This window comes from Rhineura floridana, chromosome 9, assembly GCF_030035675.1.
Source record: "Rhineura floridana isolate rRhiFlo1 chromosome 9, rRhiFlo1.hap2, whole genome shotgun sequence".
NCBI lineage: Eukaryota > Metazoa > Chordata > Lepidosauria > Squamata > Rhineuridae > Rhineura > Rhineura floridana.
The window spans coordinates 63,526,589-63,553,579 of NC_084488.1; the positions used below are offsets into that span (position 1 = coordinate 63,526,589).

General features: G+C 41.2%; 1 protein-coding gene across 4 annotated transcripts in view; it reads left to right on the plus strand.

Moving 5' to 3' along the window:
- LRBA (LPS responsive beige-like anchor protein) overlaps positions 1-26,991 on the plus strand; it is a 654,576-nt gene that overhangs the window by 171,749 nt on the left and 455,836 nt on the right. For all 4 annotated transcript variants that reach the window (XM_061584671.1, XM_061584674.1, XM_061584673.1 and 1 more), the window contains exon 35: positions 21,058-21,122. In XM_061584671.1, coding sequence (XP_061440655.1) covers positions 21,058-21,122 — 65 coding nt within the window. The remainder of the gene's footprint in view (positions 1-21,057; positions 21,123-26,991) is intronic.

Genomic DNA, 26,991 nt, shown 5'->3' on the forward strand with positions numbered 1-26,991 from the left:
GATTTATTTATCAGATCTATTCATTGAGCTATTTCCTTGAATTAATTGTACTGAAGCTTATTAAAATGCAATGTTTTGAAATACCCTCTCCTGTAAAATATTTGTTTTCAATGTTTCATGTGCATCTGTATTTTAATATTTTTTGGAAAGGCTATTATAGGGACTGCCAACCCTTTTTGAACTGGGGGCACATTTTGAATTTTGAGAGTGCTGAAGAGCCAGTCACGAAATGGCTGTCACGTGTGTGTGTGTGTGTGTGTGTGGCATAATGCAACATGGCTGCTATGGGGGGGGCATTAGAGTACAGTCATTGTTGATTTTCCACTCCCTGCCTCCAGATAACCTCATGCTTATGGTGGGAAGTCAGCTATGTCCTACTGATCTTGATTGTGGATATACATCTTGTTCAAGACATAAGAACCCTGGTTTCCCCAATGCCAATCCTAAACCAAAGCATGGGCTGCCATCTTGTACCCAGGAGCCTGGAAGTAAGCCGCATGAAATACAGAGTTACTTCTGAAGTAGACATGTATACCATTGTATTGTTAGTTAACTATTTGGTGAATAAATAGCAATAACTTATTACTCACCCTTCACCAACAGGTCCCAGGACAGGTTGCAACAGTTTAAAATTCAATATTAAAAAGAGTCACAGAAATAGGGTGGGCCTTGAAAACACATCTGAGGTATCAGAGGCCAGGCTAAAGAGGTGCATATGCAGCATGTGCTGAAACCTGTACAGTGAAGGTACCAGACACACTTCTGTGGGGAGAGAATTCCACAGCTTAGGGTCTATCATAGAGGTTGCCCTCTCCTAGGCCACCCCCACAAACTACCAAGAGGGCCCCCCTGCTGACCTGAGAGAGTCTGTAGGGAAGGAGGTATGGTCTCAGATATTTGGGGCCTAAGCTGTTTAGAAACTTTAAGCACTAGTGTGAGCACCTAGAACTGACCCAATAATAGAGAATAATCTGCATTTTGGACCAGTTTACGTTTCAGAATTGCCTTCAAGGCAACTCCATATAGAGAGCATTGGAATAATTCAATCTGGAAGTTGCCAGAGCATGGAGAACTATGGTCAGGTCATCTCTGTCCAAAAAGCTGGCAAGCCAGCCGTAGCTGTAAATAGGCATTCCTAGCCACTGAGGCCAACTGAGCCTCAAATAATGTGGGATCAAGGAGTATACTTAAGCTACAAGCAGGCCCTGTGTCAGCAGGCAGCCAGATGGACATGGGCCAAGGGCCCCTGTGACTCAGAAAGGGCCTTCCCAAATGTGTAGACTGGGACAATGTAAATTTGTGGCCAGAGCTGAAGTGGGAAGAAAGAGATGTCCTGGCAATGTGGAATTAAATAGGCCCCATTGCTACTTCCCCTCTGCATGGCCACACATGCACATCACATCCGTGACACTTGCCCTGCCTCAAACTGGCAGCTGAGGATTCATCCCGGAACTGTAAATGTGCCCTGTGCCATGGCATTGTTGCCGTGGTGTGGAATGGGGATTATGGCTGAAAATTAGTCTGCATTGGACTTGGAAGGCATCGGTAGCAGCATATGCCTGTCCTAGTGCAGACAGCAGCCATAGTTGGCTCAGAGGGCTGCTGATGCCTGGGAACGGGCCATGGGGTTAGGCCAGAATAACAATAGTGTGCACAGCACCCACTCTCTGTCTGTGTTTTGAGAGCCAGCAGCCACTTTCCTCCACCACCACCAACAAACAGCTGGCCAGCGGACTGTTACGCTGCAGCCAACTCAGAAGGGACAGGAAGGGGGGAGGCATGAATTTCAGGCGCCTCCGCAGTCAGAAGAAGCAGAGTTGGGGATTGTTGTGTCTGAACAGGAGCATCCGGGAGGGGGGCAGCCTGCTCTTCAGCCATTTCCCACGAGTAATGTCCTTTCCGAGGAGCCGAACGCACCGCCCCCAATTGAGGCAGAGAACTTGGGGGAGGAAGTTTCAGAGGCAGTGCCAACTCCTTCTTTCCCAAGCAGTTCCCAGGAGGATTCCAATGAGGCACCGCCTCTTGACCTCGAGCCTGTTGCTCAGGAGCAGGTGTCTTAGGATGAGCAAGTGGAGGCGCCGCCCCAGCCTCATTCTTTCGGCTCTGGGCAGGACACGGACCCAGAAGGCCTTTTGTGGTGACAGTGCTCCAGCTGGGAAAAGAATAGGTGGCGTGAGGAGCTGGCTGGCAAGCTCAGAATAGTGCACAAACAGGATATGACCAGAAGCAACCCCTTTTGAAAAGGGCTTTTTTTGGTGGCACATTCTCTGGCTGGGATGGGGGGAGGAGGCCATAGCAGTCGCACAGAACACAGGATCCAGCCTCTGCCCCTTTACAGTGCTTTGGCTGGAAAAGGAAGCAGGTTTGAGAAGAAGGGGTGGAGCTGGCTGGCCAATAGCTGCATGAGGTGTAGGCAATGGTGAGGGAAGGAACTGTCTGAAAGGGCCTAATAATGCAATCCTACTGGTATAGCACAGTGGCAAGTCCTGGCTGGGAGTCCAGAGTCTGTGAGTTCAAATCCCCACTCATGTCTCCTGGGTGTAAAGGGCCAGCTAAAAGATCACCCCCACAATGAGTGGCTCAGGGGTTACGTGCCCTGCCACCTGTGCAGCCGTAGGCAAGCTGCATAGTCCCAAGAAGCCCAGTTGCCCCCCAGCTGCGGCAAGATGTGCAGGCCCTAGCCAGCTGGGAATGACTAACCTCAGAGGGAGGCAATGATAAACCTCCTCTGAATACCTCTTACCATGAAAACCCTATTCATAGGGTAGCCATAAGTTGGGATCGACTTGAAGGCAGTCCATTTTCATTTAACCCATGTCTACTCAGAAGTCCTACTGAATTCAGTGGGGCTTACTCCCAGATAAGTGAAGTTAGGATTACAGCCAGAGCTTGGAAAAGTTACTTTTTTGAACTACAACTACAACTCCCACCAGCCCAATCCAGTGGCCATGCTGGCTGGGGCTGATGAGAGTTGTAGTTTAAAAAAGTAACTTTTCCAAGCTCTGATTACAGCCTAAGAGAATACAAAGCTTGGAGGAAAGCAATTAGGAAGGTTTTCACTTTCCTAACTATATCATATTTGGTTCACAAGCTGGCTGTATGTAAGCAATTTACTTTCTGTAAGAAAGCTGCACTGGAGGTGCAAGAACAAAAAGAAACAAATTTGAAATCTCATTCAGCAACTTTCTTCTGGGATATAATCTTGCTGTAGCCCAACATTCATTATTTGTTTCTTTGTTCATATTATGACCTGTTCAAAAGCTATTCCTGTTCAAAGAATATTGGGAAAATATCAGTAGCAAAATTACCAGTTCAGTACAGACTACATTGTGTTTGATGTACAAGTTTGATAGTGTTACTGCTTGTGTTAAGTAGACATATGAAGCACAGCATGAATATATAAACTGTACAAAGATTATATTGTAAGACTTGCATTGCACATTGTTCACTTTTCTCGTTTGAGTTGCAGTCCTAACTCTCCCTTACCTTGGGGGATAAGCCCCACTGAATTCAACAGGATTCAGCATGGACTGCAGCCTTATGTTTCTTCACAAAGAAACAGAAACAAACTTGTTTTGCACATGCTCGGAGCACTCTGCCGGCCCTGGCCCACAAGTCTAAGAAGCTATTTAAATAAGATAAAAATGACTTATTTTTTAAAATAAAGTTTCCAAGACAAAATATATAAAATGAACTAAAGTTTTATAGTGCACATGCCACCTTTCAAGGCAAAGCCCTCCCAAGATGGATCACAATATGTTATGAATTGCACACACCATCCCTTATTTATTTAGCAGGCATATGAAGGAATAATAATTCAAACCACTGAATTATAGTTTTAAACAGCCCAGATAGTATTTGGCTCATATTTGTTAATATTTTACATCTTACATATGAATTTGTTTGAAATTGCATATAATTCACTTTTAATAAACAAATAAGTCTATTAATTACTACAAGCTGTGATGGATATATTCTACCTCTGCTATCAGAGGCAATATGCCTATGCATACCAGTTGCTGGGAATTGCAAGTAGGGAGAATGCTGTTGTACTCAGGTCCTGTTTGTCAGCTTTCCTAAGGTATCTGGTTGGCCTCTATGAATATAGGATACTGGACTAGATGAGATTTTGCCAAATCCAGTTGGGCTCTTCTTTTACGATGTTATTAATGTTGCTATAATATCAAATATTAAGATATCCCAAAATGAAACAAAACTGAGGTTTATTTTTTAGTTTACAGACTTTGCCTGAACAAAAATGTTCATTTTTAACTATGAAAAAGAAGTGAAGTGAAGACCAAAGGGTTAATTTTTGATGTGTGGGTGTGGTGAAAAAGCACTTTGTATTGTTGATTTTTGACAATACGGAGTTTCCATATCAGTCAAGATTTGTTTCACTTTCAAAACATGGAGCCAAGAGAAAGGAGTGTGGATTGAGGTGGAAATTTAGGGGCGAAGGGGCTCACGGGCCTCCAGAAACCTGGAGCAAGCCCTGCTTCCAGGTGCAACCCCATCCAGAACAGGCCGTCTTCCTACCTCCTGGATTTGAGAACCTGGAACACATAAAGCCTCTGTCTTTTCAGGTATCAGTTTTAGCTTGTTGGCTGAAAATCAGCTCATCACTGCCTCCAAGCACCTGTCCAGCACCTCATCGACCTCTCCGATTTCAGATGGAACAGAGAAAGTCCAAAACTCCTGATGACAGCTCCGAGTGGCCTTACATAGATATTAAATAGCATGGGGGACAGAATGGAAACCTGTGGGACACCACAGGAAAGCTCCTATGGCTTCAAACAGAAGCCTCCCATAAGTACTTTCTGGAAATAGTCCTGGAGGTATGAGCAGAACCACTGAAGTACAGTGCCCCCATCTTCCATCTCCTTAGGCCACTCCAGGATACCATGGCCAATGGTATCAAAAGCTGCAGAGAGTTCAAGAAGCACAATCAGAGTAGCAGTCCTCCCATCTCTGTCCCTTCAAATGTCAGCCAGGGTGACCAAGGAAGTTTCAGTGCCATGACTGGCCTGAAGCCAGATTGGAAGGGATCCAGATATTCATTCTCCTCCAAGCATGCCTGAAGCTGGACTGTCACCACATTATCAAGCTCTTTGCACAAAAGGGAGATATTTGACACTGGGTGATAGTCCTTTTAAGGAGAGGATGCACTTTCCCCTCCTTCAAAGCTGATGGTATTTCACTCTCCTCCAGTGAAGTGTTAATCACTCCCTGGATCCACCCAGTCAACCCCTTGATGCCTCCATTGGACTTGCTCTAACTATGGCATCCTACTGTGTCTGAGCAATTTTTTCCTATGCCTCCCAAAGTTGTTACAGCAGGCTACTGAGAGTGTCAGAGCAACGCTCTCTTAGCTGGATGATAGAAGCCAATTCACCACTTGGAAAAGTTCTGCCTCATGGCTACTTGTGGACAAAATGGGGATGGAAAATTAAGCTTTCTTCACTGCTGCCGTCACGTAGGTGTGGTAATGTGATCTCATGTGTTTGGTCAAGTTCAGACCGAGGTTTACTCTACTTGTGCTCTAACTGCCTGTCCTCCTGTTTTATTGCACGCAGGTCACTAGAGTATCAAGGTGACCTACATGCTCCACAGTGATGGCAAGGGCACTCAGGAGCATTCCTCAGCATGACACTACTCAGCATTCCACAGCATCACAAGAATCTTAACAGGAGCACCAGCCATGTCAGCTGGAAAATTCCCCAGAGCGTTCAGAAATCCTTCAGATTCCATAAGTCTCCAAGGATGGACTATCTCAATAGGTCCCTAACCCCTGCAGTGTGTAGTATCTGTGTTCAGCCCAAACCTCACCAGAGCATGATTTGTCCATTCCAGTGGACACACAACAAGCCTCCCAATCAATAGACTATTACTAATCTGCTTTGCGGCAAAGACCAGGTTGAGGGTATGTCATGCCACATGTGTTGGGACAGCCCCATGGTCATTACAGAGGCCATGATGTCTCAAGCTGGCCCATTTGAGGCAGCCTCAGTGTGAAGTCCCCCTACTGTGAAGGGGTTCTCCAACACCACATCTGAGACTACCAGATCGGTTAGGGAGATTGTACTGCAGCAGGGTGGGTGGTACACTAACAACATCCCTGTTCTGTGTCTCTGACCCAACACCACAAACAATCCCTTGAATCTAGACACAGTGCAGATTAGTCTCCTGGTGAGGGAGATGGAATTTTTATGGATAATGGTGATCCTCCGTGCCTCTGACCTGGAGTGGTGCTGCATCGAGTACCTGGGTGGACACAGCTGGTTTAGTATAAGTCCTTTCAGCCCATCTGCCCAGGTCTTGGTTATACATGCCAAGATGGTCCCTTTGCGTGGACGATTATAATGAGTGCATGGACATCAGCTCCTACATAGCAGCTACCTGAGCCTGTTTACAAAATTTTCACATTTTTCATTTGCTGTTTGGGGAGGGGATTATTTAACATCCACCCACACGTAATGTGTAGTATTTGCAGAAAATAACTTATAGGGAGTACCTGATCTCGGACAAACCCACTATAGGGATTATGCATCCTGGTCGCTAGGAAAAAAGGAAGGGCAAACTGCAGAGATTCCAAGGACTACTAGAAAATAAGACAGAAGCAGGAAAACTCTAAATGGGAGGGAAAAACAGAAGCTCTTTAGGTTCCCGGGATACCTATTGCCTAGTACCCAAACAACTCATTTATCAGTCACATCTCAGACTTTAGTCATTGACTAAAACACTGATAGGTAGGAGCAGCCAGACTGGCTGATATCACAGAAATAGCTTACAAAGATGCCTGCACATTTGCTTCATATCTTTTTCTTTCTTTCTTTAAAATGAAAGCCCTGAGTATGGGGCACTTGTGGGGGGACACAAATGAAGGCCTTTGCAGGTGGCATGGAAGCAACCCCTGGGGTATCAGATGACAGATATGATAATCCAGAAAAGGCTGTGTGTTCCTCAGTGCCCATATGTATATCCTGTTCCTCAGCATAACTTATTTTCAGAATACTTTGAAATAGTGGGTGAAAGTTCTATGTAATTTTTAATATTGCAAAGGGGAAAAATCTGTGTTGCTGTGGAAAGAGTGACAATCACTAGATGGTCATGGGTCTCGCATACAAGAACAACCTTTTTATTTCAGTTGATTTGATTTGGAATAAACACTCAGTTTGCAAGCATAAGAAAGTAAAATTCCTGCTCCACTAGAAAACATGAAGTAAAATTGTTTTTAAGAATCCTACAATTCTTTTATCCTAGTTGTGATTATGAAAACATACTTAATGTGTAGAAAGGGGTCAGAATTCTGCATTAAAGTGACTTCCTAGTATACACCAATAGATCTAATTTAATAAAATATCATGTCTGACATGCTTGGAAATCTGTATGTCTCAGGTTCCTATGAAATTAGTTTTGACACCTGTTAACTTGGAGGAGACATAGCAATGAGCTAAGATACTTCCTAAGGGCAAGATTGTCATGATTTGATTCACTTATCTGTGTGGCCCAGTTGTTGGCAGGGAAACGTATGCAGCTTTCATGTGGGTCAGGGAGACCAACTACATTGTTGAAATCGGGTATACCAATGCAGCAAGTATATTGCTGTACAAACCTTTTCAAAGTACATAAACTTTGAAATGTGGATGACTACCAACTAGAGCAGGGGTGGGGAAACTTTGGCCCTCCAGATACTATTGGGTTCCCAACTCCATCAGCCTCAGCTAGATTTGGTCAATAGTCAGGGATGGTGGGAGTTGTCATCCAGCAACATGTGTAGGGCCACAGGTTCCCTACCACTGAACTAGAGAGATAAGAAAAATTCAGACACATCTCTGTTGTCTGAATAGGGTACTTATAGGTTCACACTGGAGAACCCATTTTAAATTCCCCCTTGGTAGAAAATGAAACTGCCCACAGAAATCAACAGAGAAATCTAGGATTGGACTGTAGCTATAATTTGATACTAGTGAGTCCAGGAAGTAAAGCTGGTAGTAAAGGGATAAGTTTGTGTTCTTGTAATTTGAGTCTTGTTTTGCAGGAAGAGTTGCAGTTTTTGGGGAGGGGCATGTAATGTGGAACACCTGCTACCCAATCAGACCTACATTAAAATCCTTGCTTTCTCTGGACAACCCTTCCAACTAGAGGGCTGTTGAAATGGGACATTCAGGACATGTCATTCTCACCTCTCCTTTTCTATTTCTGTACCACAAATAACCTGATGGAATATACCTAGAATAATATTTTCACTATGAGGAAGCTCATGGGTGCTCTTGCCCTCATTGCTAGTTAACTTATTTGGAACACAGCGGAGTTCAACTGGAACGTAAGACTGTGGCCCTCCAGATGTTATACTACAAGTCCCATCATTGCTAACCATTGGTTATGTTGGCTGGTGCTGTTAGGAGTTATAGTCCAACAATATTTGAAGGGTGACAGTTTACCATTCCTGACATAGGATGATAATTATATCTAGTTGTAAATATAAACTCCCCTAATTTATATAAATGTCTGTTTCTAGGGTTTATCAAAGTCACTGCCTTAGAATTCAGGGAAAGTTGGTACAGGGTGAAAACAAATGTCACTTTTTAGAGCAATAAGGCTGATTTGAAAAGCTGCTTGAAATTTAAACAAACCCTTTACATGTTTGAATTCTGAAAACACCAGTTCTGCAACTTTCACGGTAGACCCCCCCCTAATCCCACCTCACCTTTTTTTAAAAATGGAAAGCAATCTTGCATCTCCAGCAGTTTTGTTTATTGTAGCCAATCTATTTTCCTCAGAAAATGCAATGAAAGCTACTTAGAACCAAGAGCCATCTTGGCTCTTGGATGAAGACTGATATGAAAAGAGAATGGTTCTCAGATAATTATTGTATTATGACATGAACACAGCATTCTCTCAGTTTCACAGTTGGTATGTCGGAATTTCAAAAGGCGTCAGACCACTCAAGTTTGGGGTGGGGGATGGGAAAGAGTTTCTTGGTGAGAATGTAGAGGAGCCAGCCAAGTAACCTACTTGCAGTTGGCTTCTGTTTCAGATTTGCAGAACCATTTTCTCCCTCCCAGACTTTGATCTTGGAGAAGAAAGGAGCATTGGGATTCATCAGAGTGAAGGTTTTCCTGAGTCGAAAAATTGTCTGGCATTCAAGCATAGGCTCTCTACACATACAGGATGTGTAAGTTAGAGACTGTCACTTGAACACGCACATTTATACATATCAAGGAAAAAATACAATACTATCCAAATCAGTGCTTTAACATAAATAACATATATGTACCCCTGCTGTATGATGTTTGCATGCACTTCAAATTTCCTTAATTATTTTAGTGATGATACCTGGAAAAGAAAAATGGGATTATTCTAATATATAGAAATCCCATATTTTCACTAAGAGTTTATTTGTTGGGAGTGGGGTGAGAAACAGCAGAGCAATTGTAAGTTAAAATATCCCACTGCAGATGTTAAGAACTAAAAGGTCATAATTTAGCTACAGAAGCAAGGGGTCCCCCCTCAAGCTTCAAGGCATCCTGTTGCTTCACCTGCACACTAGGACTTAAAAAACCCAACCATTTAAGGTGAATTTTGTGCTAAGAGAGCACACCCTGTGGTTTGGCAGTCTAGTCAGAAGGATGATACCATGCTGATTTTCTAACTGGATCTTTGAACAATATTCTCATGGGTGGTAAATGTAAAACAAAGTAATATCAACTGGCACTTAATTCTGTGAGCTCCCTGCTGATTGGGCTAGGCAGTGAAATAGAGCTCTTCCTGACAGGAAGTCAGCCTATAAGTGTGGAGACCCCTGAACATAAAGTGTGCTTTAATTTGAGAACCTGCTGTTTTACAGCTTTTCTGTTTAATTTGAGAGCTTAGCAAAAGGGGCTAGACTAGGGGAGTGGATGTAAACTGTCTGTGGCTGTAGAAGGATATAAAGTCTAGTGTGTAGTAACAATTGTGTGCTTTTTACACCAATTATAAATATGGGAACAGTTACTTCAAGATCATTTAGATAGCTTCTTACTACCTAGGCTTGATTTTAAACCTGCTACTACAACATATAAATCACTTACCTGTGTAGACTTTCCACACAGATGGCTGTGTTCAGCTTTAGCATGCTACCATTTTGTCTGCCTGGTTTACAGATTGCTGGCCTATTTATGCTGCTTATATATGGGACAACAGACACAGGAAGTACAATTTTAAACCTGAAGGGCATTGTAGAGCACTGGCGTAGGCAGATGATATGTGTGTGGCAGCTTTAAATTGGGCCTTAAAAGAGGGAATAGGCACATGTTGCCCTCAACCATATTTGCACTTGTCTGATGTTGAAAGGGCACTTTCCCTCATAGATTATATGAGTGATATCCAACATTAGTTGTGCTTAGAGTAGACTCATTGACTTATTTCCTTGATTTCAATGTGTTTGCTCTGTGACTAACATCTCACCCTATGTATTTGTTTTCACATAAGAAAAGTTAATATTTAATTCAAAAGAGGTGTCTGGCTAAAATAATCTGCATGCTAATTTCATATTAAGCAAGGTCAACTACTTCAGTTCATTTGCCAACTGATTGTTCTCAGATGGTCACTGTATATATTCACAAGAAGAGCCTGCAACAAAATATAGCAGTATGGAATACTCCAACCCAGGATGCCAGCCAGCAAGCCATGCCTTTACCCAAGATACTCCATTCCACTTCCCCTGGTTTTCTGTTCCCCCACTAAGAGTAAATCAGTGTTCCTTGGTCACTGAGCATGTTCAGAATGCATTTGACTGTTTGAGGGACTTCCCTTCCCCCCCCACCCCCACTTTTCTAAAGATATGGTATACATCTACAAACCTTTGGGTTCTCCCAGTCTGGATGATACTTCCCTTGGATGAGTGCATGGTGCCATTTTGGTTACACAAGGATCAGCATTTGAAGAATGAGTTCACTATTGGGATTAGCTTAGTTATTTTAGCCTTTAGGTTGCTGATTGAGAGATTTTTGTTTTCCAGATGTTTGGATGGTGGTATAAGAATAGTCTGCTGGATCAGGCCAATGGCCCATCTAGTCTAGCATCCTGTTTTCACAGTGGCCGACCAGATGCCTGTGGGAAACCCACAAGCAGGACTGAACATGAGTATTTTCCCCTCCTGCAGTTTCCAGTAACTGGTATTCAGAAGCATACTGTCTCTGATCATGGAGGCAGAACATAGCCATCATGGCTAGTAGCCATTGATAGTTATATCCTCCCTGAATTTGTCTAGTCCTCCTTTAAAGCCATTCGGGCTGGTGGTCATCACTGCATCCTGCCTCTGAATTCCATAGCTTAACTATGTTAAACTTAAAGTGTAGACTTATTGAACTTAAAGTAAAGATGTTCTGCATCTGACTTTTCTCCCTGCTGCTACAGTACAAATGGATTTAGTATTGCTTTTGTTTTTAACACTCACTACTTCTGAATCTTATTGTTGACCTTATTGTATACATTTGTATCCATTTTAACTGTTATAAGCTGGCTTGGGGGCTTTTGTAGACGAAAGGTAGGATAGAAATTTCCAGAATGAATAAGGATGAATTACTTTTAAGAGTAGGTTTAATATATTTCTAAAATGTACACAATTCTGTGACGAGTGTCGAGATAACTTTCTCTGTGTGTTCACATTGGTGGATAATTCAGATGTTTGATGCATTTATTATATGTCTGCTTACATAATGAATCTTAGCATCAGCCAAATGTATTTTTGTTCCAAGGTCCTAGTTAAGACAATTTGACTAGTGGTTCAAAACTCCTGAGGCATATTGAATTTTGTGGGCATTCTATAGGTATGCTTTATAAACAGATTGTGTATTATATGGCTTTGAGAGAAATCTTTATGCTGGAAGGAATAAACTTAGTATTTAAAACATGACAATTTTATCAATACACAGTTTGGTATTGTGAAGTCTGTGCTTATTCCTTTTGAAAGATAAAAGTAGTGCCTTAACAGTTTGTGTCTACAAAAGTTTGTTGTGACTTGAATTCTCCATTAAGTATTAAAATTAAAATCTAATTATAAGGTAATTTCAGGTATTTATTGCACAACAATATAACACCAGTTTATAGGAAGCCTGCTTGCAGTGGAATACACTGAATGGTTAAACAGCAGGGAAGTCTTCTGCTTTTAGTTAAAAACTGCTGTTTCTGTATGACATATTTACAACTTACTTAATTCTTAATGTAGTGTGCTGTGGGACTGAACATGCAAAAAAGAGTAGAAAGAGCTCTGCTTTCTGTGTCTAAGGCTATTACTTGCTGTACAATAGTAAAGGTGCTATTTTACTGGGTTAGTTGTAATTAACTTCAGCACTATGCATTCATATAAATCATTCTCAATTTGTTTTCTTTACATTTTCCTTCCTTTAACTAAGCACAGTTATTTTCAAATGTTTTTTCTGTAAAGAATGGTCCTTCTCTAAATGGATTTATAGAAGCTAGTAATTGTTTGATTTGCACTGAAGGAGTTTCCATGCAAGTTTTTATATAAAAAAATTGGTTACTGATCAGTATTTTATATTGGAAGTCTGAATTTCGCTATGAACATTCAAAACGGATCTATCGATTACCAGAACTCCCCCCACCCCCAGAGAAGAGTTGTTTTTCTAGTACTGTTTCTTTCCCTGCTTCTTGGTCTAAGAAATAGATATCTTAATCTCCAAATTAAGTTTATGATGATTATGATGAATTCTTGGGTTCCATCCATGACTCTTTCAGACACTGTATGGAAACTGCATCTATGTTAAGTGTCATAGAATCACATAGAATCCCCAAGGCTTTTCCTTTTTCCAGTGTTATACCAAATCTTTCCAAGTAGGACCCAAATTAAATCATGCCAATGTGTGTGCTTGCTGAAAAGTACACTGCATATGTTATTTCTTGGCTTATTTCATGTGAAATAAAGTGAACATAACAAAGCTCTTGTTTGTATTGGTAGAAATGTTAATGCTTTATTCAATATAATGTGAATTTAACATCTGGGTTCCTTAATATCTTTAAATTGACTTTGGTCAATAGTGTTTTGACGACAAAAGCAATAGTATTTTAATGTAATAGGAAAAAAGTACTTTCTGCTTACACCTGAGCATGTTCTGTAGTTTTTTAAGTCTTATAAAAATAATTAGCCTCTATATAATTCTAATGGCAGCCTTGAAAGTTATAGCCTGGAGCAATCTCAAATGAACAGGCTTTTTTTTTTCCATTTGGGCTTTGAGATTCCCTAAAGACTTGACTTCAGACCTCAGAGGGCAGCAGCTGCCATTTGTCTTGTGTACTGGAGTTGCCAAATAGTGAGGCCATGGACTAATAGATCACATTTGTACAATTCAGTATATAGATGCTTGATAGAGGTTTAATGATGATCATCTGTTGAGAACTTGTAGATGGGTGGACTTAGAACAATTTCTAGAGCATCTTTTTTGAAATAATACCCTCTATATTGACTAGGGAGAGAATGTTACTTGACAAAACTTGATGCTGTGCTGTTTCCTCAGAGTTGTGTTTTACAGACTGTCATCCAGTCCAACCTTGTGCATTAAAATTATTTTCCTACAATTATCTTAGAAATCTTGAAATGTTTAATACATCAGATCTGTGCAATGTTGTTCTCATGCATAATTGACAAAAATGAATTTTTTCACTTAAGCTTTCATATATAGTTCAAATAATAGAAGGGACCTTGTAATTGACAAAAATGAAATCTTACATACCCATCCTTCATATATAGTTCGTTTATATTTCAAATAATAGAATTGGAGTGGATGTTGTAGGCCATCCAGTCTACTCCTCTGCTCGTTGCATTATGTGAGTGCTTGTAGAGAGTGATTTTAGGTGTGTTAAAATAGTAAGCTTGAGTGTGTTGGTTTAGAATATTGATATGTTTAAACACGAGTATGTTGATCTTGCAAGGGTGTGTTTGAGTAAACTAAATGGTATCTATATTCAGCTGTAGTTAGATTAAATTCTGTTATAAAGGGGGCTGGCTGTTTTCATTGTTTTGCTTTATTACATTATAATTAAAAATGAGCTGATTTTGTTTAATCTGCTATGTTTAAAAATATGCTTGTTTTTAAACTTGTTTTTTATTTTTTGAAGATTAGCAGATATTTTGTTGAGTGTTATGTTTTTTCTTTTATTTCTTGTACTTAATTTTATCTGCAATGTTTATACTATATGTTGATACTAAAGAGGATTTTTTTCAGTTTATTGTATTTTATCAATTGTAGTTTTTTGTATCTGCTGTTTTAAGATGTTTGACTTATGCTGTACACCTCTTAGAGTTTTATTTAAATATAAGTGGTATATATATGGAATGAATGAATGAATAATGCATTGCAGATGGCTGTCCAACCTCTGCTTGAGGAGGAAAGCTGATTACCCCTCAAGGTAACTGGTTGCATTGTCAAACAGCTATTTCTGTCAAAACATTTCCCCAAATGTTCTCTAAGCCAAAATCTACCCTTCTGTATAGAATTTGAACTCTAAAATTAGCACACTATTTGGAATTTCCTTAGGGAAACACTGTATTGGTTGCTTTGCTGCTTTAAATACTTTTGAAGTACATGTACCCATTTCTTTCCTGAATCAAGGTAAATAGAGGAGTACTTAGAACTCAGGGAGCACTGAACGGCTGAACCTGAATCAAGATCCAGAGGATGTGTTCAGTAACGGAAGGGCAAGGCTAGGAGAGCCTGCTTATGCCCTTTCTTGCACAACTGCTTTGTAAGGTGGAGGCCAGTTTTATCCCAAAACTAGCTGGTGATGCTGCCACCACACTTCCCCTTAACACCTACAGCCTCCAGATGGGAGTGAATTCTGAAAGGTCAAGAACAGATGCTTAGACGGGTGTCCTAAGATACTTGCTTTTCTCTGCCAAAAGCTCCTTGTCTCTCCCAGCAATCAGTGCAACCTGCTTTTCTCTGTCAACCCAAACCTTATACCTCTGTAGCATCAACCAAGTGACTGAGGCTCAAGAGGGGTTTACCCCAACTCTGTGATTTTGGCAAAAATACACACAAGACCCTAACAGCCAAATTATGACATTTATTAAGAATAAAAAAGAGAGCAAGAGGACAAATGGACAAAGCAGAATATTGAAAATAGGTTTGAATTAAAGAGCTCCTTTTATCTACCTTGATCTTGCTATTTACAAACAGAATAGTTTCTGGTCTCCTCATAAGTAACACAACCTAGATGGCCAATTTCACTGATGGCTGGCAGAGGGACAAAGAACGTATGACTCAACCCATGTTGAGGTTTAGTGACAGCTGGCACTTTTCAGGTCATGTTTGCCAAGTAGTCTGTTAATACCACCAGCGGAACTGGGGTGGGGGCAGGGGAGATGGCTGACACCTTTTAGGATCATGGGAAGTGGTTAGCATCACTGAGATTTCTTGATCTTCCTGCCAGACAGGATTTAATCAGGAACTTTGAGTATTAGAAGGGATGTGCCTTATTCACTGGGCATGATGGAGTTCAGGAGTATACTCGCTGCTACTTGTTCTTCAGTCCAAGTTTCTGAAGTCAGTTGCTGGAGCTGGAAAACTTGCGTTCTGAGGTGGAACTGGAACTGGGAGCATATATGTAGTACACATGAAGCAGTATGTCAGTATACCATTCTAACTACCCAGTGGAAGAAAGAGGACCAGAGAGAGACAGTGAGTTAAAGATAATACCAGGCTCCTGCTCCAACAACACTGTTTTTGTTTATGCATGTTTTTAATGCATCTATTGTGTTTTATAAATGTTGTGAACCACTTTGAGGACTCCAGTCAAAATGCGGGATATAAATCTGATATATAAATGGGGACATAATGTAAATGTTAGGTTTATCTGCCAGTTTGAAAATGCAACATGCGGATTGACCAGGAGTGCAATTGTCCTATTGGGGCTCTCTGCTGAGTCTTGGACTTAACTTAATGGGTACCTCGGAGTGCGTGTGTTCAGGCCTTAGAACCCTCATCAGACAGAGCAGATAATAGGAGTGCATAACATTGGGCCCTGCAATTGGCAGGAGACATGACATCTCTGAACAGGCCAGGCTTGGTATAAATACGAGACTCCTGGGCCTTCTCCACTTGCCTCGCTAGCTTCTGCCTGTTGTGTTTCAGCTTCCTGACTTCCAGCTCCAGTTCCCAGGAATTGAGCTTGAAGGTCCAAAGCTGGAGAACATGCCCTTCTGATCTAGATACCTGTGCTGCTATCCATGGCTCTTCTGCCTCATCCAAGTTCTTGTTTGCACTTTAAGACTATCTACATTTTACAACTACTTATCATTTTTGTTAATGCTTAAGTATTTACTATAAATTCACTATAGACTGCACAGTAATTATGATCATGTACATTAGAAGTAGATTTTCTAGACAGTAAACATTTTATAGGCATAGGAAATGGTAGTCAATTAAGTTCAGCATAGAGCAGGTATGAAATTATTGACTTTGTTGATCCCTTGCAGTCCTTCCTTTTGAAAGTGCTGAAATGTGTTCTACAGTTATTCAGCTGCATTAGTGGTTGGCTCTGAGACTTTTAACATGTTTTTCATCAGCACCTTTGGGAGATGGATAACTAAGATCTTGACATAACAGTGCAGTCAGCTCTGTGAATGTAATTGCAATACAGGATGTATGTGCTGTGCTGAAACATTGAATTAAACATGAAAGACAATGGCCGTTATATTTCCCCCCGCCCAGCTATTAAAGTATGCTTAGGGGAGTGTTCATGTGAGACTTGTAAAAAATTGTTTAGACTAATGCCTGCTTTGATAATTATCTATGATAGAATTATGCTGGAAAGAGTCAAGATAAATGCTTTTTCTTTTTACTTTTGGCAACTTCTGTCTCTAGTAATTAAGTTCTGAAGCACCTATATTGAGTGTGATTCAAGGTGAAAGCTATTGTTTACAGACACAAACATGTGCATGATGTCATTTAGAGAAAAATATTGCTCTTCATCTATATTCCCCCCTCCCGCACACTTTTCCTGCCAATATTTTGCGAAGGAATGGTAATACAAGTGAAGAGGCATGTTGGCAGAAGAATAGAAGGCAGGATTCTAGGCAGGATTCACAGTTGCTGTAGTGCCTGGTGTTGTGGTATTAACAATTGTACACTCCAAAAATGTGTAGCAACAAAAATACATATTTATTTATTTATTTATTTATTGCATTTATATACCGCCCCATAGCCAAAGCTCTCAGGGCAATTTACAACAATTAAGAATGTTAAAAACAAGTATACAAATTTAAACCATTGAAACCCATAAAAACCAATAAGCAAGTTAAGAACACATGTTATTCAAATGCTGTTACAATGTCTGGGAGAAGAAGAACGTCTTGACCTGGCGCCAAAAAGATAACAGGGTTGGCACCAGGCACACCTTGTCACAGAGATCATTCCATAATTTGGGGGCCACCACTGAGAAGGCCCCCTCTCTTGTTGCCAGACTCCCAGCTTCCTCTCAGTAGGAATCCGGAGGAGGGCCTTTGATGCTGAGCGTGGTGTACGGGTGGGTTTGTGTCAGGAGAGGCGTTCCATCAGGTATTGTGGTCCCATGCCGTGTAAGGTTTTATAGGTTAAAACCAGCACCTTGAATAGAGCTCAGAAACACACAGACAGCCAATGCAAGCAGGCCAGAATCAGTTTTTATATGTTTGAACCATCTGGTCCCTGTTACCAATCTGGCTGCTGCATTTTGCATAAGCTGCAGCTTCCGAACCATCTTCAAAGGCAGCCCCACGTAGAGTGCATTGCAGTAATCTAACTTGGAGTTACCAGAGCATGGACAACTGAAGTCAGGTTATCCCTATCCAGATAGGGGTGTAGCTGGGCCACCAATCGAAGTTGGTAGAAGGCACTCTGTGCCACCGAGGCTACCTGAGACTCAAGTGACAGAGATGGTTCTAGGACAGCCTTTCCCAACTTGTGGGCCACCAGATGTTGTTGGACCACAACTCCCATCAGCCTCAGCCAGCATTGCCAATGGTCAGGAAAGATGGGAAAGGCTGTTCTAGGAGAACCCCCAAGCTACAAACCTGCTCCTTCAGGTGGAGTACAACCCCATCCAGGACAGGTTGGACATCCACCATCCAGTCAGAAGAACCACTCGCTAATAGCATCTCAGTCTTGTCTGGATTGAGCCCTCATCCAGTCCATTGTCACAGCCAGGCACTTATTCAGCACATTGACAGCCTCACCTGAAGAAGATGAAAAGGAGAAATAGAGCTGCGTGTCATCAGCATACTGATGGCAACATACTCCAAAGCTCCAGATGACTGAACCCAGTGGTTTCATGTAGATGTTGAACAGCATGTGGGATAGAACTGACCCCTGTGGAACCCCATACTGGAGAATCCAAGGGGGTGAGCAATGTTCCCCAACCACCACCTTCTGGAACCGAACTGCCAAGTAGGAGCAAAACAACTGCCATGCAGTCCCTCACATTCCCAACTCAGCCAGTCTTCCCAGAAGGATACCATGGTCGATGGTATCGAAAGCCGCTGAGAGATCAAGGAGAATCAACAGAGTTACACTCCCCCTGTCTCTCTCCCGACAGAGGTCATCATACAGGGCGACCAAGGCTATTTCCGTGCCAAAACCATGCCTGAAATGCGACTGAAATGGATCCAGATAATCAGTCTTATCCAAGAGTGTCTGGAGCTGGCCTGCAACCACTCATTCCAGGACCTTGCCCAGGAATGGAACATTTGCTCCCAGCCTATAGTTATTCAGATTTTCTGGGCCCAAGGAGGGTCTCTTCAGGAGTGGTCTCGCTACCACCTCTTTCAGGCAGCCAGGGGCCACTCCCTCTCGCAGAGAGGCATTAATCACTTCTCTGGCCCAGCCGGCTGTTCCATCCTTGCTAGCTTTTATTAGCCAAGAAGGGCAAGGATCCAGTACAGAAGTGGTTACACGAACCTGTCCAAGCACCTTGTCAACGTCCTCAAGCCGTACTAACTGAAACTCATCCAAGAAATCAAGACAAGGCTGTGTTCTGTATACCTCACTTGTTTCATCTGCTATAACACTGGAGTCTTAAGTCCTGGCGGATGTCAAAGATTTTATCCTGGAAGTGCCTAGCAAATTCATTACAGCAGGCCTCAGATGGTTCTACCATGTCTTTGGAGCCAGCATGTAATAGCTCCCAGACAATTCTGAAGAGGTCCGCTGGGCAGCAGAGTGATGATTTGATAGTGGCAGCAAAATATGGTTTCTTTGCTGCCCTCACTGCCCCTAAATACAGCTTACCATAGGCACTTACCAGGGTGTGACTGCATCCACCAGGAGTTCGTCTCCATCTGCATTCAAGTCGTCTCCTATATTGTTTCATCGCTCTCAGCTCTAGGGTAAACCATGGAGCTGTACGAGCTCTACACAGGAGAGGGTGCTCAGGAGTGATCGTGTCAACCACCCGGGTCATGTCTGTATTCCACAGTTCAACCAGGGTTTTGACAGGTGCGCCAGGCCTATCAGCTGGAAAACTCCCCAGAGCCCTTTGGAAACCATCCGGATCCATCAGTCTCTGGGGTAGGACCAACTTAATAGGTCCCCCACCCTTGCAGAGGGGAAAAGCCACTGTAAGTCTAAACTTCAGCAAGCAGCGATCTGTCCATGACAGAGGGACTGATGTAAGGCCCCCCACTTTCAGTACGCCCTCTCCCTGTCCAGTTGCAAAAACCAAATTTACATGATGCCCTGCTCAATGTGTTGGGCTAGTGGCATATTGGGACAGTCCCATGGTCGTCATGGAGAACATGAAATCTTGAGCTGCCCCAGATAAGGTGGCCTCAGCATGGATGTTGACATCCCCCAGAAGCAACAGTCTGGGAGATCTCAACAGTACACCTGAGACCACTTCCGTCAGCTCAGCTAGGGAATCTGTTGGGCATAATTATGATTGATTGCTTTATAGGCCTGTGAGTTAGCCCCAAGATTCCAGAAAACAAATGTTTCTAGTTATCCAGATGCAAATTGTTGAGAAATTGAAGTATCCTATAAGAAAAGCTATGAGGCATCTCCCCCAACATCCTGTTGAAGGCTATGTCCCTCATTTATTTTGCAATATCTCCATGGTAGCAGAGGCGGATCGGACTATTCCTTGAGGTGCCAGTGTAATTTAGCAATCTTGCTCTCTAGGGCAGTATTTGTAAGACACTGAGGCTTGTGATGTGAGCTGATAAGGTGTAGTCTCTTGGATTAAGTAAAACCTGAGTTCAAAGCTGTGCTCAGTACTGAAATTTCCTGGGGATCTTTGGGCAAGATGGATGCAGCAGAGGGACATAAGGGGAAAAGGCTCTTTTACCAGCTGTGCTGAGAGATCTGCTGCCTTAGGACTCTTTTCCTTCATCTATCACTTGACAATGGCCACTTGATCAGGCCATCTGAACTGTTTCCATACCAGCTGGTTGTTACAAGAACGATAACTTTAAGAATTGGTGCATGAGTGTGCTTTTTTCCTTCTCCCATCCTATCCATTTCCCATTTTTGGGCGGTGTTTTTTAGACTGTAAAGCTAAGGGCAGGAATGATCTTCCTAATTGATCTGCAAGCTGCTCTAGTAGTCTTTTCAGCTGAAGGGATGGTGGTGGTAACCAATGTTTTTTAAAAAAAGTAAAATATCTTGGCCTAATACATCTCACTAGTGACACATTTAATACCTTTTCCCCTTAGTATTCTCTCACGTTTGAAGTAGGAAGTCAATATACTGAATGCTTAGACTGAATTGCTCTTTGAATGGTCCTTGTTATCTGGGTGGATGGATGTGGTCATGCTCATCAGCTAATGGACCTTGTCCACATGTACTGCAAATATTGAATATACTTAGTCAGCACACCTGGTCCTCTTCTATTAAAGATTTTAATTTAAAGTTATCAAAACTTTGACTCAAGATTCATACATTTTAATATCTTGTGGTATTTCACTGGCTTTACAAATGTTTTTAATCTGTCACCATCTTAACTTTTATTAATTGTTTTTACTTATTTAATTGGCATAAATTTGAATTTTTAATTACCTATTTTCTATTTGTCATTTTTGTATTATAGGAGTGGCAGAACTCAATACAGAAGAATGCAGGCCTAGCTTTCATTGAGCTTGTCAATGAAGGAAGGTAACTTCCTAGTTACTTTATTTTTTATCAATACTTTTATCTGTATTGTGCAAATTCTGATTAATTTCTGTTGCTAACTTATTAAGTACTTCATCTACAAGTAAATTGTTTTGAATTTGCTCAGGTGTGCATTCCTTTAGTAATATTGTACAGTTAACTTTGTGGATCAGAATCAGCTGCTAAACTTTCCTGATCCCTCTCATATTCTGTTGTAGTTTGGTGTTGACATTTTCGCTTACCTGCAGTCATAGTGATATAGTGTGTCTATGGCAGGCTTGTGACCTGCTAAACTGAATGAAATCATCTAGGATGGTTCAATAACCTCCTGTCTGTATTGCTTGCTTGGGGGTTTGTCAGTTATCTGGCAGACACGGTACATGAAGGTTGTTTCTTTTGACTTGGTGGGTCACAAGTTTTAGAGGGCTACTCTGTTGTCTCCGATTTGTGATAAAACTTCTCATTAGTTATGTTTCTATGTGTGAAATTTTATAAACTGGCCAATTAAAGCATTACAAAAATAAATAAATGCAAGTGTATATATCTCATTGGGTGCCTTGGAAGAAAGGTGGTAGATAAATGGAATAAATAAATAATTGATTTTTATTTATGCATATTTTTAAAAGAGCATTTTTAAAGGCTTTTGGTTGTAGGATATTTCAGAGTAAGCTTAAATGTTCACACTTCTAAATTTAGTCTTCTGAATTCTCCCTGGGAAAGTAACCACATCCTCCAAAAGTATGCACAAAATTGATTTTATAACAATTATATAAAATAATTCAAGGCGTCAACACTGCACTTGCAACTACAGCTTCATGAGCTCTTGTTTCTTAAATTTTATATTCAGTTATGCATCTTGATTTTACAGAAATGTTGAGCAAAGCGTTGAACTAAAGCACATCTGGAACGTGGTCCAATGATCTATCAATAGGCATGCAAGATATGTTATAGAAAACAACAGGTTGTGGCAGAACCATAAACATTGACATGCATTGACATTCAGTGGAATTTTTTTCTAAGTAATTGAAAAACAATCTAAAAATTGCACAGTATGAAGTAATACTAACAATGTTATAGAAAATGAATAAAACACATGTTGAATTGGGAAAAAGAAACTTATTTGGTATCAACCAGTAGAGAACCACCATCTAAAATGTGGAGTTTTAAATGAAGACTCAGACAGTGAGCTCTGAATCCAAAGTAATCAATCTTTATGAGCAGAAAGATTAGCTACTCTCTCTTCCTTACTGATTACCACGACATAGGACTGAAGTGCTAAACTCTGGCTGTTAAGTGCTTTTAACATCTTGGTAAAATGCATAGTCAGCTGTTCAAGACAGTTCTTTATGGTTTAAAGCTATTTTCTGAATAAAATGAAAGCTTATAGATAGGTGAATGATTGCTGGAGAGTAAATTTACACAAAGGCCTACAGCGGCCAGTGGGTTTAATTCCAGCATGTTTATTGATCAAATAGTTAGAAATCCTCTGAAAGGGGAAAATACACTATACCAACAGTATTGGGCCCAATATCAGTATAAGTTTTAAATATGAAATTATTATGAAATCTTACTGGTGAGATTTGGTGATCTGTAGTCTTACAAGGGTTGTCAGAAAGGATAGGGTGATTATGAGATGCCTAAAAAGGTTTATTATTATTATTATTTAAAAAAACTTCACATAATTTTGGAACTTCTGATAATGTTTCTCAAACGATGTTAGAACAAATTATGCAATAATACAATTACAATATATGTACAAGCGCTTGAAGGTATTCACTTAAAGGAATTACTTCAAGGAACTTATAAGTTATAATGTGGAATTAGAGAAGGGATTTAATGACATTACTAAAAGCTTTAGATTATGCCTGTATGGATATTTCTAAATTTGTAAAATGAGAGTTCTGGAGTTTGAGGTTCTCTGAAATTGGAAGCCATATTCCTCTGAACTACAAGTCTTCTCACTCTGTAATTTGAGATGTTTGAGATTAAGTACTTTGCACAGATTCCATGCATGAACCCTGGTTCATATTAATCCCAGGAGATAGTGAAATTGAAGACACAGTCAGTTGCATTTTATCTTGTAATTTCTATATAGCCATGAGGTTCAAAGATGCTAACCCCCCTTGGTTTTACAAATGCATCCTAAGAGTTAAAGCAAAAACCGCAGTTTTTATTTTGCAACGAGAATCTCCATATTGTGAATTCAGATAGCCAAATGTGTCTGAGTAGCAGTTAATATTAGAAAAGGCACAGTTGGGACAAAATACTTTAGGTTTGTTTCTAATGTTGTAGCATATCCGATAAAGTAAATGAAATGCTTCATATTGCTACATGTTTGTCACTTTTGGGCAGTATTTACATTTTATAAACTCAGTACAAATAACTAGCAAATTCCTTCATTAGTAGTATACATTGTAAATTTGAATTTATTATTTTTCATCTCACATAATAATATTTTCAATATATGTCAGCATTTTAAAATGGATGATTCTATATAATGGGATTGCTTATTTGTATACTTTAGGATGTTCATTTATATAACACACAATCCTAAATTATCTCTTTCCATCCCCTAAATAAATTGACAGCAGGAGGGGGGTGTTAGGGTAGCATGTATTGTAGGTACCTCTCTGATGGCTGTCTGCAGACAGGATCACTACTGATGAGAAAGGAGTGTGCTGTGCTCACTGAAGGCTTGTTGCATCTTGTGCTGGGGTGTTGCATGGTGAGAAAAATGAAATTAAATCCATATATTCTCCCATCTCTGCAGAATTATGTGAACTGCTATTGAATGTACATTTGGTTATCATTTATTTATTAGATTTATATCCTGCCTTTTGACTGGAGTCCTCAAAGCAGCTAACAACATTTATAAAATGAAGTGGATAAATATATGCTTAAAAACAAAACAAAACAAGTGCAACTGGAGCAGCAGCCTGATCTTATCTTTGCCTGGTTTCCTCTCTCCTGTCCCCAGCCTCAGGTAGAAACTAGTGATAGGAGGTCATGTGGTGGAAATCTTGTATAACCATTTAGAGAACTGTGCGTGTGTACCCCCTCCCATGACAGTTCTTTGGATTCAGCCCATTTACCAGCTATAGGCCAATAAATTATGAGTGTGATTTATAGGTTTCTATAAATTTAAATTAGCATAGCTTTACTTTTCAATTCCCCCTCCCAAAAAACCAAATTGCTTAAAAAGAAAATGGCTTTTACATGCCTCAGTTATTAATAGGGAAACCTAACAGCTTTAGCAACTTTCTTAATGATAGGCAGCTTGCCCAGACAGAACATAACACTGTTGCTTCAGTGTATAAGAGCACTGTGTTACCTAGACTAATCATGCACTAATCGAGGACTAAGTTTATAACAGTATGAATGAGGTGAAGCCCGTTCAGAAATACATAATCAGAAAGAACTGTGTGCATTTACAGTAGGGCCTCGCTTTACGGTGCTTCACTAATGCGGAGGTCTCAGTTAGAAGCAATTAGACTAAAGCCCCACTCGTACAGCGCTTGTTCCGCTTTTGGGTTGTGGGTGTCGCACGCCATTCTATTCGATGAGTTCCACTTTTCAGCGGGGGTCTGGAACATAACCCGCCTTATGAGTGGGGCCCTACTGTACTGCATTTTCTTAAGCTGTGATACAGCGTCAGTGTCATCGCCCGTCAGGTAATGCATCCAGAGAGAGAGAGACCAAGTGACAGTGGCAGTGACAGCACGTAGCAGTAATGCCACGGGAGGGACACTGATGGTAGCAGCAACAATGCCAGGCAGGGACTTTGATAACACAGGAGCTGTATGTACAGCAGTGTGTTCTATCCAGGGCTAAGTGAAGCTGACAGCCTTGCCTTCCTTGTGACTGAAGCTATGAAAGAGACTGTGCTGCTGTGCTGGGTAATGATCTGGCTTTTTTACAAACCAGCTATATATCTATATAAACTATCCTCATATAAAATTATATTCCTACCTGTAACCTTAGTTTCTTTATTCTACCATCCTCCTTTAACTTAAGTTTTCTTGCTACTCCTGACTCTACCCATTCTCTCTTGCTGATCCTCATGTCCAGATTTTCCTCCAAGAACTCCTCTGCGATATCATCTCTCTTCTCAAAACCCACTTCTTCAACTAAGCCACTGGCTTAACCTCTTCATTTTCATCCCCTGCTGCAACTAACCCTTGAACATGTGTAACATTTCATGTCTCCTTGCTACTGCTCTGCCTGATCTTTTATCCATTTTTCTCCACCACCCTCTGTGTAGAAATGTAAGTTACGAGCTCCATTGGACAGGGAGTCTGATTTTGCTTCTTTTGTTCTATAAGGCACTGTGTGAGCTGATGCTCAAAATGTTTATATAGACGTGTTTTTGAGATACTGAAGGAAACACAAACATTTACAATTTCACAACTATATGTATACCATTTATTGTTAGAAAAAAAGGCCGTACTTAATATTTTATACTCTCTTATTATAATACACCAAGCTTAAAATAGCCTTAAAAAAAAGAAACACTCATTGCTAGTGATTTAAAAGTTCTGGTTAGCTCTGGTCTCTTCAAGTTAATCTGCCACAGCTTCAGTTGATTAAGCTACTTATTAAAGCTTGCAGCCCTAAAGATAATTATCTCTTCCTCCCCACACACCTTATAATTTAGATTGCCACCACACCAAAGAAGACTTGTGACACATATATGGAATAATGTTATATTTATTAAAATATAACAAATAATAAATCATATTCAATTCAGCCAGTTAATCGAATTTCAACTACTTTGGGCAGGTGAGGCTCAACCTAACTGGGAGGGAATACTCCCTCCAATCCTCAAGGCAAGTCAGTCACCTTGGACTGTAACTCCCCAGTCAAGGATGTGGGAAAACTTATCCCTCCTTGCTATTGGAGTCAGGTATGTGGTTCCAACCTCAGCATCCTGGCCCCGCCGTACAGGCGTTCACCATGATGTGCAAGCTGGTTCCACGAGGACACTCCCCAGATCCCCACCAGACATTAAGCCCTGATGGTTCCCTAGGGAGTGCCCTTTACCAGAATGCCTCAGCCGCCTCAATTTTTACCCCAATTACCTCACCTGCCCGAATTCCATGCCACAAGAGGGTATCAGCTGAAGCTTGCTCCCCTCAATGCAAAGAAAACAAAGCCCCAAACCCAACCTAAAATCCTCCAGTAACAAATCACACCCACGCTCCAAGAGTTGAACGCCACCATCTTGAAACAAATATGGAGAATGAAACTGAATCCTGTCATGGGGAATAAAAGCCCCCCCAAGAGACAAAACCAGGTCTCTAACCTTTCTATTATCCCACTTTCTGGACCTATCAATCCTGTTGAGGTGAATTGCACCCCTCCACACTCTTCTCACCAGCATATCTGACCATACTAAAATGAGATCTGGATAAGAATGCATGAGCCAGGTGAAATCATGAGTGACCCTGAGCAGCAAATCTATACCTGGCCGCTGCACCAAGTCATTCTCACCTAAATGAACTAACAAGACGTGGGGCCGGTGGGCCGAACATGCCCCTCTGAGCCTCCCAGCTAACTGTTGCTCTAGCAGAAAGCTGAAGCTGTGTTCCGGCAAGAGAAGAGAAGGCCCTCCAGTGGGCCCAAAATAGAATAGAATGGCCACACAGGATGATCCTGGCAGGGGCTGGAAGGCTCTGTGCACCTAAGGAAAACAGAAAAACAAAAGGCTTTAGAATTAATACCTGACATATGACTTAAAAGCTGAAGATTGCCACCTGCCAATCGCCTGGATATCATCAACGCTCATACCTACGACGGCTGCGGCCGTGGCTGTCCCAATACGAAAGGAATGCAGCCCATAGATTCCAGGATCACGACCACTGGCCAACAAGGC